General features: G+C 37.9%; 1 protein-coding gene across 3 annotated transcripts; it reads right to left on the bottom strand.

The window, feature by feature from the left end:
• Positions 1-564: 564 nt before the first annotated feature.
• Positions 565-19,284, bottom strand: LOC148741035 (uncharacterized). 3 transcript variants are annotated; one of them, XR_015991567.1, is made up of 7 exons: positions 18,817-19,284; positions 18,609-18,711; positions 17,637-17,857; positions 17,495-17,547; positions 9,140-9,239; positions 1,756-1,818; positions 565-1,328 (listed from the first exon to the last, which is right to left on the bottom strand). XR_015991567.1 is itself a non-coding variant. In XM_088732777.1 (4 exons), the coding sequence occupies exons 1-4, from the start codon at positions 19,249-19,251 to the stop codon at positions 17,431-17,433; spliced, it is 807 nt and encodes a 268-aa protein (XP_088588903.1). In that variant the 5' UTR covers positions 19,252-19,284; the 3' UTR covers positions 17,186-17,430. The 3 variants fall into 3 exon arrangements, 2 of the variants coding, with proteins under 2 accessions (XP_088588903.1, XP_088588908.1); XM_088732777.1 differs by lacking the exons at positions 565-1,328; positions 1,756-1,818; positions 9,140-9,239; positions 17,495-17,547 and adding an exon at positions 17,186-17,478; XM_088732782.1 differs by lacking the exons at positions 565-1,328; positions 1,756-1,818; positions 9,140-9,239 and having other exon boundaries at positions 17,407-17,547.
• Positions 19,285-19,777: the final 493 nt, after the last annotated feature.

The raw sequence follows: 19,777 nt of genomic DNA, 5'->3' as shown, positions 1-19,777 counted from the left end.
TCTAAGAGACAACTAGCAATTCCACGAGACGGCAAAAATAACGGTAGAGGCATGGCGTAAATATTTCCCTTCTTTCTGACGACATAACCAAATGCACACATGACATATCACGTCACTGTGTAGAACCTTCACCAAGTTAGACATCGTTTAACATTATTTTAAAGAAGTATTAACCTTAGAGAGCTATCGATTTGTCATTTGATATGGACTTTTTAACCTTTGGTTTTTATCTTTGAAAGTAACAAATTATTGGTTGACGAACTGATGGATTAGATAGCTTTAAGAAAAATTTGCTGGCCTTATATTTTCATCTCAGATGTTGATGGAGTGCTGCCGTAATCAGCATCGCTGGAATCTAGAATTCCCCAATGAATTTTGCCATCTCCAGTTTTCACATATATAGGCACCATTAAGGTTGGACCCGCCAGAACATGTCGTTTCATTGTACCACCAGGCTGCAGCACTTACTAGATTACAACGTGTATTAGCGGTGCCAAACTTGGTGCCTTTATGGGGCGTAAGAGAGTCTCCATCGACAGTCTTATCTAGGAGAAATATTGCATTCGTCTCGTTATTAAATCTTTATTCATATCAAAACTTAAGAAGTGTGGAGCTCCTTTTTTTATCTGATGAAGCAGTCGCGGATGTTTTGTTGTGCCACAGGCAGAACTAAGGCTTTAGTGACCTCGATCAAGTTATATTAGAGCTCAAGGATGCTTTAGATTCCAACCCTCGTGTACCAGGCGGGTGCTTTGCCATTTAACTATCGGGGAATCACGAAGACACAGATTATTTGTAAATTTCATCACAGCGACGTTCATGTACAAGGTACGTCGACATTGCTAACAGAACTTGCAACACAATACAGGCGCGTATGGACGACACCTATATACACAAAGTAAAGACATAAATAGAGACTTTTGACAAATATGTAACTGACTAAGAGAAACTTAATCAAAAGATTGCCAAGGTTTAGCGTGGAGTTACTTTTCTCGTCCCCAATGCCAAACGTTGTGTACTCAGCGTAAAGAGTTTCGATATCTCTCACTCCAAGGTCCATTCGTAGCTTATTTTTTGTCTCATTTCGTGTCAGACGGCGAATCTTTTCAAGTCCGAGCCAGAATTCACCGATGAGGAAATTGCTTTGTAGTCATCTAAGGTGCAGTTGAAATTAACGGATGGATTCATTCTCCTCTGGAATACTGTCCAACCCCCACCGGCCTTTGTCTGATCGAAATATACATCAACTGCATCTAAGCCATCGGGGTCAATCGTAAAAACACCGCTGATTGTTTGACCTTTTTGTTGCAGCTCGGCACAGTTATCAGCTAAGGAAAGTTGGCAGAAGTATGAATACATAAACATGAAATTCTTGTCTTTTTAGTTGAATTAATACGGAGTTAAATCATTCTATGTTGCCTATGCATTCACAAGTGTCAAAGGAAGAAAACGAAAGCAGAAAAATAAAATTAAGAAAGGAGAATCAATGGGGTAGACTTAATAATGACAGGCACGTTATATGTTTCAATCAACGATTCTGATGAGTTGATCAATATGAAACGAATGATGACTTCAAAAGAGGTCAAATGCGTGGGGAAGTCTCGCAGTCTGACTTTCACCTAGGAGTCATAGAAACCTAGTTCTTACTAAAAAATCATAGTGTGAAGCATTATTTTTTTGAATGGGGCCCTCTTTTTAAGAAAAACTAATTAGGATTTGAAGGTTGCAAAAATATACTATAGTTCATAATCATACCTGTCTCGTTTCTGTTTCCTTGATGGGTGCTGCTTTTGTGCACTGTCGGGTGCACTGCCAGGGCTGCACGAGTTAAAGATAAAACTTGAATCGTAATCAAAAGTGCCACGCTGAGCAGAGAAGAACTTTGCAAAGCAGACATGATGGGATGGAACTTTTTTCTCTGGCTTGAAATCTACAATGACTTGCGTTGTAGCGCAGTTTTAGACTGAAGAAATTTCAACTACTCAGCCATATATTTATATTTATCAGATTGATGAGCAATCACTATTTCCACTGTTGAAAAGCTTATCTTATCACATGCATTTCAATTGGAGTACGTAAATCAGGCGTAATACCGAAGATGCGAGAGGGAGTTTTATGTTCTTCGGGGATTCCCGTCATACAAATGGTTCTGTCGAAGGGGATTTATAAATAATGAGATTGCACAATTTTCTTGGGCAACGGAGTATGAGTCATACTCCATAAAAGGAGTGAAGCACTCTATCAGAATCATATCTCCCTTGTGTTAACCGGATAGGGAAGTTAAATACAGAAATTTCTACAAGGCTACTGTGGATTAATCGATTTATTTAATTCATTTGTGCGGTTTGAATGTTAAGAACTCAGTGAAAATGAGAAACACGTGAATGTCAGGAAGTGTTACTTAAATAAAGTTTTCACCTCAATCATAAAATGATCGTAGGAACGTAAGTTCTGTGAACTTCCTCTCCATTGTGATAATCATAAAGATATGCCATTTTGGCGAATACTAGTGAGTTACGACAACAGGATCAGTTCCCATAACAACAGTTGCTAGAAAATGTTTGTTTTCAAACTATTCACATTCAGAAGACGTGAGGTCAAAACAATTGCGTTTAAAATCTTGACAGTGCATTTTGAAGAGAAATTGTAAAGTTATATGTTAGAAACATAAGCATCTGGCTCTAGATGTCACTACTGACCGCTTAGAACTAAACTGAACATTAAGCCCATCCGATGGAGGGTCTTTCCTATTTAGCATCTAGCTTTAAAAATCAATTGTATTGTAATTTGGATAGGGGAAACAGTAAGTTGTCCCAACCCGCTCAAACACCATCCGGTACGAAAAATAACGATTGAGAGTATAACAATGGTGTTTGTGTATTTTAACACTTGAGCACAAAGTTTAATCCGCCGCAATGGAATTCCGATCACGTTCTTAAGAAATTAAATTTAACACCCACGTTCTCAATAATCGTGAGAAAGTTTTGCTACGGGACTGTTACATTGACGATAGCTCTCAAGAATGCGGCATGAAGATGATGGCTAAACACATTATGACCATTTCAACTCATTCAACATTTAAAACTATGGGGGCCCAAACTGGTCAAAATGAGGTTAATAATTATTTTCGTATTTTAAATAATTATATGTACTTGAAAAGATAATTTTTCGTGGTGGAAAATTTAATTATATGTAGTGTTCATTATAATTATTTTTATCTAATTGTTGTATTTATTTTTACGAGTGTGTCAATTATTTATTTCTCTTTGACAATTAATTAAGGCAAATCCCACAATGCAGTGCGCAGGATTAAAAGTCCCATCAGCCATTGCAAACCAGCTTATAGGCATTTCAAAATGGCGAACAGAAGGAGAGTGTTACGAGAGAGAAATGAAAGTGGATTTTCTAGTTTTCTGCAGAATTTAAAGGGGATATTGAAGATTTTTCTTAGCTCTGATATACAAATTACAAATGAAGAATTGGTTGAAGTTCGTCAGCAGTTGATTGAAGCTAATGGTACTTTGTCTTTGTTGCAACGTGACATCGAACGAGGCGACCCCAATCCCACAGGCCTTCCAGGAGAAACTCTGAAAGAACCGTTGACTAATTTAAGTAATGACATTGGGAGTATAGTTCTAATTCTTAGAGATGCGACAATGCAGTCGAATGAAAGTAACGAGGATAGTTATTCAGCCCCATTTGTTCCTCATGTTTCTGGACTCGGAAGGAAGAAATACGACATCACTAAAGAACAGCTTGAACACTTACGATCATTATTTTTTTCCTGGACACAGATAGCCAACATGCTTCAAGTTAGTATTTCTACAATTCAAAGAAGGCGCAGAGAGTTTGGACTTGGAGATGTATTTGAAGGATTTTCAAATATAACAGATGATGAGCTAGACCAAATATACTTAAGTATCACTGGCAACGCAAGTGAGGGCCCTGTTACTCCAAATATAGGCCGAAGGCGTTTTATTGGTGCACTACGAAGTAGAGGCCTACATGTCCAAAGGTGGCGAGTAACAGATTGCTTACACAGGTTAGACCCCGTAGGTACAAGTCTGAGATGGCGAATGACAATACATCGCAGAAAATACTGGGTACCAACTCCCAATAGTCTTTGGCACATTGACTCTGGTCATAAGCTTATTAGATATAAACTTGTAACTCATGTGTGTATAGATGGTAAAACAAGGCTGCTTATATATGTTTGCTGTTGCAATAACAATAAAGCAGACACAGTCTTGTCTTTGTTTGAAAAAGGGGTTGAACAATGGGGCCTTCCATCTCGTGTACGATCTGATTATGGAATGGAGAACTATTATGTTGGACAATACATGATTCAAAACCGAGGTGAAAGCAGAGGAAGTATAATAACAGGATCTTCAGTTCACAATTCAAGGGTGGAGAGAACTCATCGTGATATATATTCTGGGGTTCTGGCATTCTATTCAAGAATATTCGAAACAATGGAAGAAGAGGGACTTCTTAACATTCTTGATGATGTACATCTATTTTGTCTCCACTATGTATATCTAGCTAGAATAAATAAGTCATTGAAAGAATTTGTTGACCAAATGAACCACCATCCTGTTTCTACTGAGAAAAACCAGTCACCTTTACAGATGTGGGAGAGAGGGATGCTAGAAAATATGCATTCAGGGCACACAGCCTTATCACCTTCAGAGATTGATGAGTTTGGTTTGGATCCAGAAAATGGATATTTAGTGGAAGATGAAGACTATCAAGTGAATATTGTTCCGCCATCAGTAAATTTGTCAGATGGTCATCTTAATTGTTTGCCATGCCCATTGCAAGATGACAATAACTGTGGTATAGACATTTACAACCATTGTGTTCAGTTTGTCTATTCTTTAATGAGCTCTAGCCCATAGCATACATTATTATAACATGGTTTTGACTCCTCACTTAATTTCTGTGGTGCAATCTTTAATTTTGTATAGTAAAATATCATGAATAAGAACATGTATTTAAACAGGTTCTTATAAGAAAGACATGGACGACAAACAATACTTGAAATTTCATGCAACTTTTCTCCACCCACCCAGCAAACATTTATTTAGTTATTCAATATAGCTTTGGACAATGTGAGTTCAATGGCTGACTTCATAGCGTTAACCTACAGAGCAGATGTTCTTTTACTTAGATATTTTAGGTTTGGTGGTTTTTGGGCTTCTGTGGTAAAGTCATCTTTTTTTGTTACCACAGGAAGCCCAAAACCAAAAGTATATAGTCTCAATCAATATTTAAGTTTATGTGTAATCATTAGTCCCATTTGTGAAATGGTTTCCTTATAGAAAGGCATTATCAATCTATTCTCATAATCCATTCCCATGGACAAAAAAGAGGCAAAAGCAATCTCAAACAAATTTTATTTCTCCACAAAATAAAGTTTCAATTTTTAATGCATTAAGAATTGAAACAAAATAAAGGTTGTTAAAATACAGTGGATGCCAACATCACTTGGGTAATAAAAACCCAAACCTTCCAAATATTTTACAAGTTAGAAAACTGGAAGACAAACGTAAAACGAAATGTTATATTTTGATACACATTTTTTAGCATCCACTCTACTTAACTTGACCAATTATTTGTAGCAAGTCTTATGCCAACAATAAGAACATTGAACTGTAACAAACATGCCAAAAGAGCTGTGATGTAAGTGATAATCATACATTACTTGTTTTGTGTTAATTTTTGTTGTATAAACCTCTATGCTCTCTACACATCAATGACACAAAAGTTTATATGTAGATTATGTAAAGACACTCTATCATTATTGAGCCAAATATACTTCTAAAAAGTCATTGACAAAACAACCAAAATTACTAGGTTAACTATGAACTGCAACAATAATAAATATGTAAATATGTTACTATAACACCAACTGCAACAATAATAAACAGTCATTGCAAACACACTGGTAGGCATTTGAGCACTACTGAAATAACAGGACATACTTACATACTACCGAAATATGATTGGGAGAATGCAAGGTCATAAATTTCAAATAACTTCTCCTGACTTGGCAAAGGGTTGACACTTGAAGCCACAGGAATACTCAAAATGTTACTGCATGTGTGGGCTGTTGGTGTAAATCCATCTCCAAGATCAGTCTTTACAAACTCTATTGATGGATCCAATGCAAACCCAAGAATAGGCTCTTCAGCTGAACCTGTTACAAAAGTCAAAATATGGCTCAGCTGAAGTTTTTCATTTCCACATGACCTAAGACCACTAGCAACTTCTCTAAGAAACCTCACAAAAAGTTGATAAAGTTCTTTCTCATGTTTCAGAGCATTGCTTCCTTGCTCACTGTATTTTGGCTTAAGCAATCCCAGCAACTTTGGCACAGTAATTGGGTGTTGACTGTTTGGTCTCAAGAGATAGTGGAGCATAGGCAGCTTCTGTAGTGCTGACAGCATGCCTAGCTTTTCTAGCCCAGCTTGCACTTCAGCAATGCAAGGATTACTGCTTTGTGGACTAGATGTTAAGACATCATTTAGTATTTCCTCTTCAATAAATGCAGGCATGGGACCATTTTGTAGCAGGGTTAAAGCCAACATGATTCCAACATTAAAATAATCTTTAGCAAGATATCGTCGTAGTCCTCGGTCAAAATACTTTTCCTTGATTTCTCTGCATACTATTCTTAACCATTCTCTCCTTGGTCCTCCAAGATCTACGACACCTTCACCAGTAAATCCCACCTTGAATGTAAACCTGTAATTCTCTATAAACTCTAGTTCACTGAAAGTTGAAATAAGAGCTGTGTCCCTGTTTACATTAATAAAGTTGGTCTCTCCATCAGTAGGTTCTTCTACAGAAACTATATCCAGCTTTCTACCTTGAATGATATGTTCTTGTAAAAACCTTAATACCTCTACTGGTTCCAACAGATCTTGATTCTTGGCTGAGTCGATGATTGAGTCTATGTTAAAAGGACATTCAACTGGATTTGCCTGATAAGTATGCACTGGAACAGCATCTTGCTCTTTTGAAGCATTACTGATTTCTGGTTTTTCATCAGTAAGATCCACCTCTGCAATGCTTGCATTAGCAGTAGATGTTGTTATGTTAGCAGCTGGTGATGCACTTGCTGTTATAGCGCTTGTAGATGTTGCAGAGGGGTTCAAAGATTGAGTGCTATTGAGACTTGTAATACTTCTAGTGGTTGGAGATTCAAATGAGGATAATGAAAGAAAGTCATCATCGTCGTCGCTTGGCAAATCAGCTAGCAAGCGAATGTATATACCTCCAGATGGAGCAATGGACTTCAATAGTAGTTTTGAGTCTATTCTCTTTCCAAGTGGAATGTTTGGCTTTACTAAAGTACCTGAACAGTTTTTCATTATTTCAAAAGAAAATCCGTCCATGCTTGAGCCTTTTAAAAGATAAGATAACTCTTTTTCCAGTTGAACAGCCGTCCACTCACGAGAGAGTTCAAATCCACAAATAATCCTTCCAGACTTTTCAAGCTCAACTTTTTCCGATTTGCTCGGAATTCTATCTTTTCCATACTCTATAACAATAACATCTTTAGTTACAGTAGATGAGCCGTGTGGTCGCCCAGGATTGCGATTGGAATATGGTGTAGATCGACTGCGAAAAGCACGTGCTCTGTTTGTGCCTGTGTTGATCGAGCTTGCTGCTGTCCGTCCTGAAGTTGTTGGAAATCTTCTTTGCAGCTCTGACAAAGCGTTAGACGTTGTAGCCCGTCCTTGGACGATATTTGCAATTTTTGTTATGTTTTCAATTGCAGATTCTGCGATTTTTTTTATCTCTTCGTCCTTCTTGTCCTTCCGACCCTCTTCCGCCATTTTGAAAAGGTGGTATGCAATGGCTGATGGGACTTTTAATCCTGCGCACTGCATTGTGGGATTTGCCTTAATTAATTGTCAAAGAGAAATAAATAATTGACACACTCGTAAAAATAAATACAACAATTAGATAAAAATAATTATAATGAACACTACATATAATTAAATTTTCCACCACGAAAAATTATCTTTTCAAGTACATATAATTATTTAAAATACTAAAATAATTATTAACCTCATTTTGACCAGTTTGGGCCCCCATATAAAACTCATGATTGTCATTCATAAAATGATGTAGAAAGTTATGATTACCACCTTAACGAGGCTTCACCTCAGAATGGTGCCAGCTTTGATGTTTTAGTGAGCAAAGAAGACATTTTCTAAACAAGAAGAGCAAGCTTCACGCTTATTTCGACTGAAAATAGTTTATCGATCTTTTGAACTTCCTATGCTAATTCAAGCAGCGAAATACGGATGCTATATTCCAGAACATCCTCACCCATGAGTGTTGGGAGACTCCCCGGAAATGCACTTGCATGCTAACATATTCGTATTACGTTTATATAGTTTCTACGCCTTGCTTAGTTAAGAAAAATTGCATTGTATAAATAAAAGGTTGAGTAATATAAGTTTCTTTAATCTACACCTGTGCTACATATACCTATCGAGATCTTCGGCTTTGAGGTCGGAAGGGGAATTTAATCGTATCATGTCTGCTTCACAAAATACTTCTTTGCTGCTATGTGTGGCACTTTTATTCATGATTCAATTGTTACCTTCAACTTCCGAGAATTGCGAGCAACAATCTATACCTTAGTATATCATGGTAACCCTTGGATTACATTTCCTTGAATACGACGGTTGTTCACATATTGGCAGAGTGTTTTTCTAAGTTGGCGTTAGGATTCAGCGATTCCTTGCGAATAACAGTTCTAGTTGCACTTTAGCGTTCTCCGTGAGTTCAGAACTGTCGTTTATTCGTTGCATTATTCCTTTTACTTGATTTTCTATTATTTCTTCTTTTCTTTTTTTATTTTGTTTCCTTGATAACCGCAATGGATGACGAAAATTTTCTTCTATCCCTTAACAGCTAAGAACTGTCTTGAGCTGTACACAAGGGGTCAACCCATAAGTGGTGTTTATACAATATAAGGCCGTCCGGTACTCCTTAGTCTCGTTTATAATTGGCTTCTTTTTGAATTCGTGAGATTAATCCAAGGGGTAAGGAATAATTCCTCCGCTTCATTATGCAAATGAAGTACTGAAATAAAAGAAACACTGTTAAACAAACAAACCATTATGTCAACTTCTCTAACCATACGAAGGAACCATCCCGCACATGTTCTTCTCCATTCCTTTATTTCTCTTTTCTTTCCATCTCCATTCTTTGGGGGTCTGTATATTGATAAATCAATTAATCAGTGATGAACTCCTTTAAGGTTCGCTTTAACAACCATTAGATCTCAATGGATCAGCCCCTAATCCACAGTCAAATCAAAAGTGTTTTCTCGGTCATATCAGACAAGTTAATGTCAGGACGCGTGTATCACAGCTCATCAGCTAATCAGCTCGTTCACAATCAAAAGTTCCTTGTTAATAGATGAAACAGATCGGTTGTAACCTGGAGCAATATCCGATACGAATGGGGTCTTCTCCATAGATCAGATGCCATGAACTTGCGCAAAAGAAAACGTTTCATCCGTTCCATCAATTGCTCCTTTCTGACAATTGCCCATCAATATTCTAACGTTTTTCTCAGAAGGATAGAAGAACTTTACCTTTCGATCTACCGAGTCAGTGAACGCTATGTAAGTATTTACGATATTTACAATATTTAGACAGGCCAGCCCAGTTCAGCTTGAAGCTGATTTAAATGGAGGCCTGTACATCCCACCATCCCACCCCAGGGGAGGACATCCATCACACAGTAATCTCTTGTGTGGGAAATTAACGTCTCCTACCCCCAACCTTGCAGGAGACGAGAGTTCCATTTATTCGTCACTATCCGAGAAGACTAGAATATCTAACAATTTCTTGATGTTATAGAAAGGTAGCAAATTCTTCTCAATTATTTTAAGACCTTGAGTGTTGGTCCGGTCGGAGCTCGAACCCTCGACCTCCCGCACAACAGTCCAGCGCACTATCCTTGGGCTAACAGGGCGGCTATCCCATCTTCAAATTCACAAATTCTTTTGATTTCTTGACAATACTCCGAGTTGGTTTTTAGAATTAAGTATAAGCTTGAAAGGTTGCAAACAGAAAGACCACAGTCTGGACCGACTCCAGTAGCAACAATGCCAACTGAACTCCATTGAAACGTAATGTCACTCTTGTAATTCCTTTCTGGACATCGTCTGGACGCAATAGAATGTTTTCACTTACAGCGTAGATTTAAGTTGGCTTTTCTAAAGGAGGGCGAACCTAGACAAGCTTCGAGTTTCCGAATTCGCTCTTCCCCCCTGAGTTTGGAGCCTTTTGATAAAGTTTCACACGACAAAATCTCCAAGGCCATGTTTATTTACTGGACAACCCCATTAGACCAAGGAACGAGATGAGCTTTTTCATCGCCAGTATGGTGTTTACATCATTAATAGGATTGCAGCTTCTCTAACGCTCAAATGCCGTCTCCGAAACAATTCGATAAAAGCTTACAACAGCCTCTAAAACACCAACACTGATGGCCATCGCGTAAGCTGACGATCGAGTTGAAGTAGTTGAGTATCAAAGATCATATAACCGATACGTGACATATGACCTTGATGTGGATGATCATGCTGTAATTATTAATGAAATATAACACTCTGGCGTACTGCTACTGACTTCTTCCTTCTTACTGCACACAATTATCTCAGCGTTTTGGCTTAACGTTCACAATTGACCTGAAAATGAATTTCATTAAGTATGAAGTCGACCTAACCTAATTATAATTAATGCCCTCTTCTTTTTGAGGACAACTTCATACTCCCACAAGTCACCCGCGCGCTTTAGAGTTCTCAAGTGATAATTTCATTAGTTCCTACATCACTCTAATATTGCCAGTGTAATATAATGATCTTTGATGGCAAAGATTTGGTACTTGCTACGGGAATGAACCTCTTCAAGTTTTCGGCCTTAAAACCATGAACTTCAGAACGCATTTTTACGACCGTAAGTTCAAAAAAAATTCGAGACGTGGTGCAATAAATTCCACGAGTTAGTTCTGTGAAAAAGGTGAAGGATTCATTCTTGATCATGTTAACCAGCGGTTTTATGACTCAGTGGAGAGAGACTGAACCACCCTTTTAGTCGTGGGTCTTATTCGACACGTTTCACTTCCCACCCTTTTCAGTAAACGGAAACGTGATGTGAAGGAGATTTAGAACTGCGCAGTTTTTTTTTTTTTTATTTGTGGGTTTACATCAACCTTCAAGTTTACCTAAGTTTATGTGAATGATAGAATAAATTTCGTTTGACCTGCTTTCACTGCGAGGCAGATCTTAGTTCGGTTATTTGGTACCTGGGACAGACTATCAGCTGACTATAATATATGACTGTGCACTGACGTTAGGGGGAGGCAAGTGGTATTGGTAAGTTGATAATGTTTGTACTGTTTTCTCAAATCTCAACGGCAGCTACTCCTCATCGTGGAAGTAATTATCTAATCCACTGGGCAAATTTAAACCCTAAAGCTAATAACATCACCAGAACAACTGAAATGAAAATCAGACCAATGGACTTTTTTTGACTAGTCCCTCCCCGAGGGACTAATCATTTTTTTTTTTTTTATCGCAGGGGGAGGGGAAAGATTTGGTTTGGGTCAGGATAAATTTTCCAGATTCCGTTATAAGGCTCTCCAATATTCTTAGGTTTTTCCTTTATGCCAGTCAAAAACAAACATCCTCCGACCACCCAGGCGATAAATGATGTCTGACCCTTAACCATTTGCGCTCATTTATTTTACTTAACGGGAGCTCTAGTCGCATAGTGTGGTGAAGGGAAAGTCAAGGTTAAAATTTGGTATAGTTATCTAGGATTTATCAGGGAACGTGATCAATATGAGAAGTCTTTGGATGGAAACAAAACGCAAAATTTTGTTTGTAGAAAGTCTGTAGCGGTAAACTACGCCTGACCTTGCCGTCGGTCAGTTACATCCAAAAGTAAATTCCTAGAGACATTAATTATAATTAGTTTAAGTCGAATTCCTACTAAATTAGATTTATTTCAAGGTAAACATTACGCGAAAACGTTGAGATAATTATGTCCAGTAAATAAATGAAATCATAAAAGCCTTCTGAACGTATATCAATAATGTTTCTGGTAAAAATTGGCAATATCAATTCAGTCCCAAGAGTTATGCAAACCTCCTGACCGCTTCTTGGGCTTGTAAAGGTTTCTTAAAATTTGCAAGCTGCCATCACTTTTAGATAAGGTTATGTTAACATGGAAAAGTCCTCCATTGATTAAATATCAATTTGAATGTTGTTAATTTTGATTCATTGTAAGTTTTACATAGATTGGGCAGAAAACAAATCTGATCAACTGTAGATAATGGTTTAACATTCAAATGAACATATGTACACAGATGCGTGGCATAATTAAGTAGAAGAGAAGGGAGAAGGGTCGTTTTCGAAGTCACTCTCCCGAAGGATTAATCGTTTAGTTGGAAATTTACCCTAGTTTTCTGCTAAGCTTTTCCATGTTTAGATGAAGTTGTGTAAACACGGAAAAAAGTCCTCCATTGCTTAAATCAATTTTATTATTGGTCCGTGAGCTTTTCATAGACTTAGCTGGAAACAAACCTGAACTATTGTGGAGAGACGGACACGCTCGATGGTCTGTGCTAAATACAGATATGATCGCGTACTAGTTTGCAGAATTAGAATTCTAATGATTAACAGACATCGCTGAAGATATTTGTTAACGTCAGCACACACGGGGAGACTAGTCCCCACAAAAAGTCGCGGGAACAAGCCAGATCGTGTGAACTAGCCATTTTTGCCACAAAATCTAGTTGCATGGACTAAAATTTGGTCCTTACGACTAGTTCCACAAATGCAAACTGGTTTGAATTTTTGGGACAATTCCTTGCGAATTGTTCTCAAAACTCTTCGTGTGAACTGGACTTCGCTGAACAATCTGCGGTTTGTACTGAGTTGATTTATTTCAATGCTACATTGCTATCTTATTAATTTTGGTTTCTTAAGAAAGCTGCGGCATGAAAGAATGTTACTGTTCTACGCCAGTTCTTACTTCTTTCTGTTCAATTGGTCCCCGCGTATGAACAATACTAGGGACTACTGTAATCCCTGCAACCAGTCCCATCGTGTAAAATCTTCAGGAGGAGATTAGTTGCAGGGACTAGTCTCCTTGTGCGTGCCGACCATAAAGTTAAAAGATATCTTAATGATTTACAATGCTTGTAAATGCCACATTTCAAGTCCATCTCACTTAAAAACCCCAGACCACCCACCTTCGTCTATAGTTCATCAGAAATGAACTTAGAAGATTTAAGGGCAAGGATACTCTCTGGATGTCTGGTTATGCATGGCCACTGGTATTTCTGTTCATCATGAAAGAATGCAATTGAGATCATCAACACTCCTTTAAGGAAAAAACATTTTCCTTATTCAATCTGAGTTAAGTTCCTCGAGTACTGATTAAGATCATTGCGTCGTGAAACCTGGTCATTCCATAGTCATTATTACCTGAAGCTGAGAAATTATTCAAGATTTTAAATGTTTTCAAAATTCAAGAATTTTATAAACGTCCATGAATAAATTCATCGCAGGTATAATTGAGAAACGCTGAAAGCGAGAAAAATTAGTATGATCTTCCCCATAAACTGAGACATCAGATCGTAGTATTAGATTATCCACTACAGATGTAACAATTCACACTGGAAAGTTATATGTCAAATCTCTAAGTTCTACAGTTAACTGTTTGAGCCAAAGTGTAACATCTGATCGTGTAGTCTGGTCATTAAGGTAAGAGCAGTCCTAAGAAGGAATCTTGATTCAGACGATGACTTCCGCTCAGGTTGTGGAAAGGTCAGTCAATACTACCGACAGCAGTCCTTCTCAGGACTATCATTACCCAGTATATCAGAGACATGCACTGTTTATCTGTTGTACTCAATCCAAAGAGAAGATAAGCAAACCGGTTTTTACATGTGTACTACGTATCGTAGGTGATCGTATACTGCGAAGCGCGCGTGGGGCAGAGCCCCATACCCATGGAATATGGTCAACCTCTTTTCATTTGGTTGTCACGTGAGTGAACGAGCGTACGTACGTAAGTACGTGCCTTCAGAATGCACGGGTAGGGTAGTGGAAACTATGGAAACGAAGGGAGGGGTGACTCAGGCGAGTCTTGGCAAATGCACATCTTTTATGTCATCATTAATATTACGAACTTGGGAGCTCCGCTTTTAGGCTTGGCTAAATCTATATATTAGCCTTGCCACTTTGTTTACAAATCTTTTAAAGGTTAATTTCATTTCCAGCCCTTTCCGAGTCCTAAGAGTGACCGAGAGGTACTAGTATTTGCGATATCAAAGCAGTTTTAGAATGGGATATAATTTGATTAATTTTTTAATTAATTTGTATTATTCTTTGTGCTGCTCTCAATCCAAGTTACAATTCTATTGTTCATTCGTCCTTTGTACTACGTAATAAAGTTATTACTACGTGATCATGAAAACGTTTAGTTTAGGATATTTTTTCATCAAAATAATATCCATCATGTAAAGTACAAGTCAACGCCGAAGAAAATCTCCTATGCGGAACAGAAGTAAGTTTTTTAACCTTTTAATGGAATCCAGAGTTTGTTTCCAAGGTTTACCGTTGCCTTTTTTTTTTTTTTAGCTTTCGAAACCACTTCAAACCGTTATGTAAATTGTTTAGTCTACCTGTTCTAGTCGCTTCGTTACGCATGATTTCATCTCCAAGTCCTGATTAACGTCTCATGGCTTCGCTTCAATAAACTTTGGTTACATTTTTATCGTCGTGAACATCGTCATTGTAACTACTGCTTCTCAAAGTGCGCCAAATGACTTTTGTTTTAACGTGGGATTAACCGATGTTCCTGCGAGTAACGTTCCGCGCTCACACTGCCTTCGTTTTTCAAGTAAGGCCTAAACGTTCTCAGACTTAGCGCATCCTACTTACACAATCTAAATGGCTAACACCCATATAATCTAAATTTAGATCAATGGGTTCAAGCCGTCTCAAATGATCATCTAAGTCTTCCCAGTAGCTCATTGAATATGTATAAACACTTCGACCAATCAAATCCCTTCACTTCGGATGTGTAAGGGGAAATCCTTTACCAAATAGTTGCGAATTCGCTAGCTCTTCTTGGTTTGGAAGTTCAGGTATTATCGGCTTTGTCGTGTACTTTTGGCGCTTCTTCGGCACTATGACTGACAAGGATACAAGTGGAGCTCGCAAAAGAACATATAATAAAATAAGCGATGTTTAAAGGTCAAAACTACAAGAATATTATGACGGCGGCATAAAAACATGCGGTTCTGATAATACGGAGAAGATTGCTGTGGCAGCCGAGGAAACTGGGCAGACTATTGATCAAGTAAAGGTAAGATATATATTAGTTGGACTGAAACACTACCATGTTTCGTGTATGTGGAATATCCCGTCACTTATTTGCATCTCGTTGAATAATAAAATAGCGATCATCGTGGTGATCGACTGCTTCTTTCTTCAAAGCACACCGACATATGTAAATGATGTAGCGGTATATTGTCCATCAGAATTATACTTCCCTTACTCTGTGTACTGCACCAACTTATCTTTTAAAGGATTGATTTTTAAATAGAATTTTGCCCGTCATATACCAAGGTCAAGGAAGTTCACTGTACGATTGTACTATTCATAATGAGGCCTTGTGGTAATTGTTTGCCTCGTTAATTAAAGGAAGCTTACTTCTTTTTTTTTAAATAATTGTGCCGTTTTATGCTCGGAAATACGCTTGCAGTCTGCAGTATAATCAATGATCAAGAATATACCGGAAAAAGAAGATATGCGTATACTCATCCGTTATTATAAATTATAAAGTATAATTATTTTGTGTTACCCTATTGAGAGCTAACGTAAGCAACCTTAGTTAAACGTAGGCTAACCCTAGTGCCCTGTAGGCCAACAGAAGAGCTAGTTAGGCTAACCTGAGTGCTCTGAGGCTAACCGGAGCACAAGTTTGGCTAATTGGAGCTGAAAAGTAGGCTAACCTGAAAGTGTTAATAGTGGGTAGCTTGATAGCTAACGATCGAATCCTGGCTCGAAGTCTAGGTTACATCCTCAATCTAGAGTGGTTGAATGTTATAATTACATTTATCATCCATTCGATGGATGTAAATAGGGTCAGGCCCTGCCAGGGGGTTCCCTGTGTTGCTTGTCTGAATTTAAAAACCTACGGTGTCGTTATTTTGTCTATATTTCTCCACCTTGTTGTTGTTGTTGTCGGAATTTTGGTCAACAAGATCTTCATTTTTTCAGACTTTCATATATTTGCCATCGCTACTTTTTGGGCCATGTCCCTTGTAGGAATTTACTCTGACTGGGCCTCTATAGGGCCAGCAATGGAAAGAGAGCAAAAAGGGAAGGGTTGCTATTGTAGCTTAAGGCATTTTGAAATACTTTATTTTAATGTGATACATTTATATAGAAATGGATTGGAAATGCTAGACAAAAGGAAAAGATAAGTTCTGGAGTACAAGCAGCTCCAAAGCCAATTAAGATTCGAACGGATTCACGTGGCTCACACTCCTATAACAAGTTCTGTTCAGAGTATTTCAAGTCAGGTGAGAGCCCTGATAATGTTTTCAAACACTAAGAACAAATTATTTACATGCATTGTAACTATTATAGACCATGGCTAAAATATAGGGTAACATTAGAGGCATTACAATCCTGGGGGATGGGTTTGCAAATCCCCCCCCCCCCCATTTAAAAAAATTTTTAACATTTGTCAGGCAAAATGCTTAGAATTCAGGCAACAGTAGAATCAATTTTAAGGCAGTTCTACATCAGTTTAATGCTAACACATTAGGAAATTGTGTATTTTTTTCAGGCATGGAGGTCAAAGTTCCCCCTCCAAGTCCAAAGGTGCCTGTACGTCTATGGGTATCATTAATAAACCTCTACTAGCCAATTATTTCTAAGAAATTAATATTGTAGCTTTCTCTCCTAACCGTGTCTGCTGGATATTAATTTTATTTTGGTGCCAGGATACCAGATTTAAATCAATAATGGACAGTGGTTTTGTTAACCTGTGTCTAAACCCCAGGAGGGGTACTTGCAAGGGTGTATCTTTGAATCACATGAACACAAAAGCGACAAAAGCAGAGCATGAGTTTGAGATCTATATTCAAGCTGGGCAACTAGATAATAAATAAAGAAATATAATAATTATATGAAGAAGCCCTTGTAAATCATTTGACTGCCTCTACTATTACTACTACTATTACTACTACTACTGCAACTACTACTACTAATAATAATATTAATAATAATAACGATAATAATATAACAAGAACAACAACAATAATAATAGTTACTGTAATAATGATATTAATTCTAATATCAATAATACCTTAGTAGACCTTGTACGTCCACAAATTAGCAGCTTTGATACTCTCAACCTATAACCACACATACCTGAATTCTTCAAACATTCTGAATTAAGGATACTAGCTGTAAAATGAGCTTACCTAAAAAAAAAACACACCGTTCAACCAAAATCAATCAATTAAAAAAAGTCTGGTCATGTCTCAAAAAGACTGTTTGCAAGCAAACCTACATGTGTTGGTTGTAGCTGAGGATTGAGTTCTGTGATCACTTCTGTGATGTTTAGCAGGGACACTTGACAATGAAGAAAGACCTTCTCCACAAACTCCATCAGTTTCAAGCTGAATCCTGTGGTGGGATTTTCTGGTGACCCTGGCCAGAACTGACATTTCAAGAGTGTGACAGCATGCGGCTCACAATCACACACTTGTACATATTTGAGGTGATGATTTCCTGACATTCATAAAAAAATAAATCAACAACTTAAGAAGTTAAGTAAACAAAATTAAAAAAAAGAAAAAAAACATTACATACAGCTTTATATACCTCTTACTTTGTTGAGGGCCATGTAGACACCTTATTAACCAAGCGCGAGGGCCATACTAGGAGAATATTGGCCCGAGGTCTTGAAAGTACAAACCAAGTGCAGCGAGTTCTGTACAGAAAAGTCCAAGGGCCAATATTCTTCCAGCACGACAGAAAAGGCTCTTACAGATAGACGCAAGCCAATTTTATTGTTTCTCTTTGGACTTTGGCAAGCCATATCATTAAAAAACTTAATTGCATGTGGGATCATTCAGGACATTGCCCAGCCCAATACACCGAATCGAAACATGGCGTCCAATTTGAATTGCCATTGTTCTGGACTTACTAGCCTCTCACACATGTGATAATCCTTTTGTGTTTTCCACATGAAGACGAGGCTAGTAAGTCAAAAACAATGGTAATTCAAATTGGACGCCATATTTTGATTCGGTGACTACTTAGAAATTATTGGACAGCCAATGGAGCAATCTGATTGTTTGATTTTAATTACTGGCCCTGACATATTGAGAGAATTTAAATCGTATCATTATCATCAGCGTTCTTTATTTTAGGCAAGCGGCAGGAAAATGTGAAAAAGGAGCATATAAAATTGAAAAAGAACGCTTCGTTTTTAAACCATTCTAGTATTCTCTAACCACTATAAATGAAATGAACTGACCTGAGGCATCCAGAAGTCTGAACAGCTTTACTGTTGCGGTTCTGCACGTATGGCTATAGCTAACAGTTGCCTCGTCTGCATACAAAGGAGAAAATACCCCATCCTATTAAAATAAAGAAAGTAAGAAGTAGATAAAAGTACAGTTTAACAAGATATGTTACACTAAAAGTAGCTAGAATACAACCGGCCCCAAAATATTCATACACACCTTCCATTGCTCAAGTACATGAAACTTGTTTCGATTGACCTGAAGAGCTCGTGCACATTCAACACAGAAGTACTGGCGAGGGCCACCGTATTCACATCGTGTTGTAGCGATACTATTTTGACAGTTCACACAGTTAGTATTGTCAGGAAGATGCTGTTCTTCAATGTACGAATTCAGCAACTTTTCCCGTACCTTTTCCAAGTTAGCAGAGATACTCAAAACACGATTTTGCTGTTGAGTTGAGAGTTCCTGCTTGTCGAGATCGTCAAGAGGGACATCTTGTTCTACTGGACTGTTGGCGTCCTGACTATTTTCCTCCGTACTCTTATGAGGCTGCTTCCCAAGATCCACTCTCAGCGGAATCGATACAGTGGTTTCCTTTCCATCGCGCCCAATATTCTTCACATCAAGGAAGACGGGCTTTAACCGACGCATTTCGCAGCGATCACCTTGGCCTGTTCACCGAAGAGTGAGGGATTTATTAGTCGAAATGTTTCTGCATATTTAATTAGCTACTGGGAAGACTTAGATGATAATTTAAAACGGCTTGAGCCCAATGATCCAAAGGTAGATTAGGTGGGTGTTAGCCACTTAGATTGTGTAAGTAGGGTGCTTAGCGAGTTCTACTGTTCAAGCGTTTGAGTCAAAAGAGAAACCAAATATTGATCGAAACATCATATGATTTTGGGTTGTAGCCTATTGCGCGAATCAGGAACACTTTTCCCAAATATTTGTTACTTACCGCACTTAAAAAAACTTAATCTTACCCCCCTTCCTAGCTCTTACACGTAATTCGTAGTCAAACGTTTTCAGGACTTGACATGACAAATAAGACTTAGTTAAGATTTGTAAGCCATATTTTTGTTTAAACGGGTGCTGCTCAACAGCTCACCAAGTGCTTATGATAATATGAAAATACACAAAGAAATAAATAATGCTAGAATTAATTAGTCAAAACATC

The sequence above is a fragment of the Stylophora pistillata genome, chromosome 1, assembly GCF_964205215.1.
Source record: "Stylophora pistillata chromosome 1, jaStyPist1.2, whole genome shotgun sequence".
Taxonomy (NCBI): domain Eukaryota; kingdom Metazoa; phylum Cnidaria; class Anthozoa; order Scleractinia; family Pocilloporidae; genus Stylophora; species Stylophora pistillata.
Note: the sequence above shows the minus strand (reverse complement) of the source record. Positions and strands in the feature narration are given on the sequence as shown.

Coding starts and splice junctions, on each gene's coding strand:
- LOC148741035 (XM_088732777.1), bottom strand. CDS start 19,251: ATGCGTCGGTTAAAGCCCGTCTTCCTTGATGTGAAGAATATTGGGCGC. Junction 17,858..18,608: donor CAGACTTCTGGATGCCTCAG/GTCAGTTCATTT, acceptor TATGAATGTCAG/GAAATCATCACCTCAAATAT. Junction 17,479..17,636: donor CTCAGCTACAACCAACACAT/GTAGGTTTGCTT, acceptor GTGTGGTTATAG/GTTGAGAGTATCAAAGCTGC.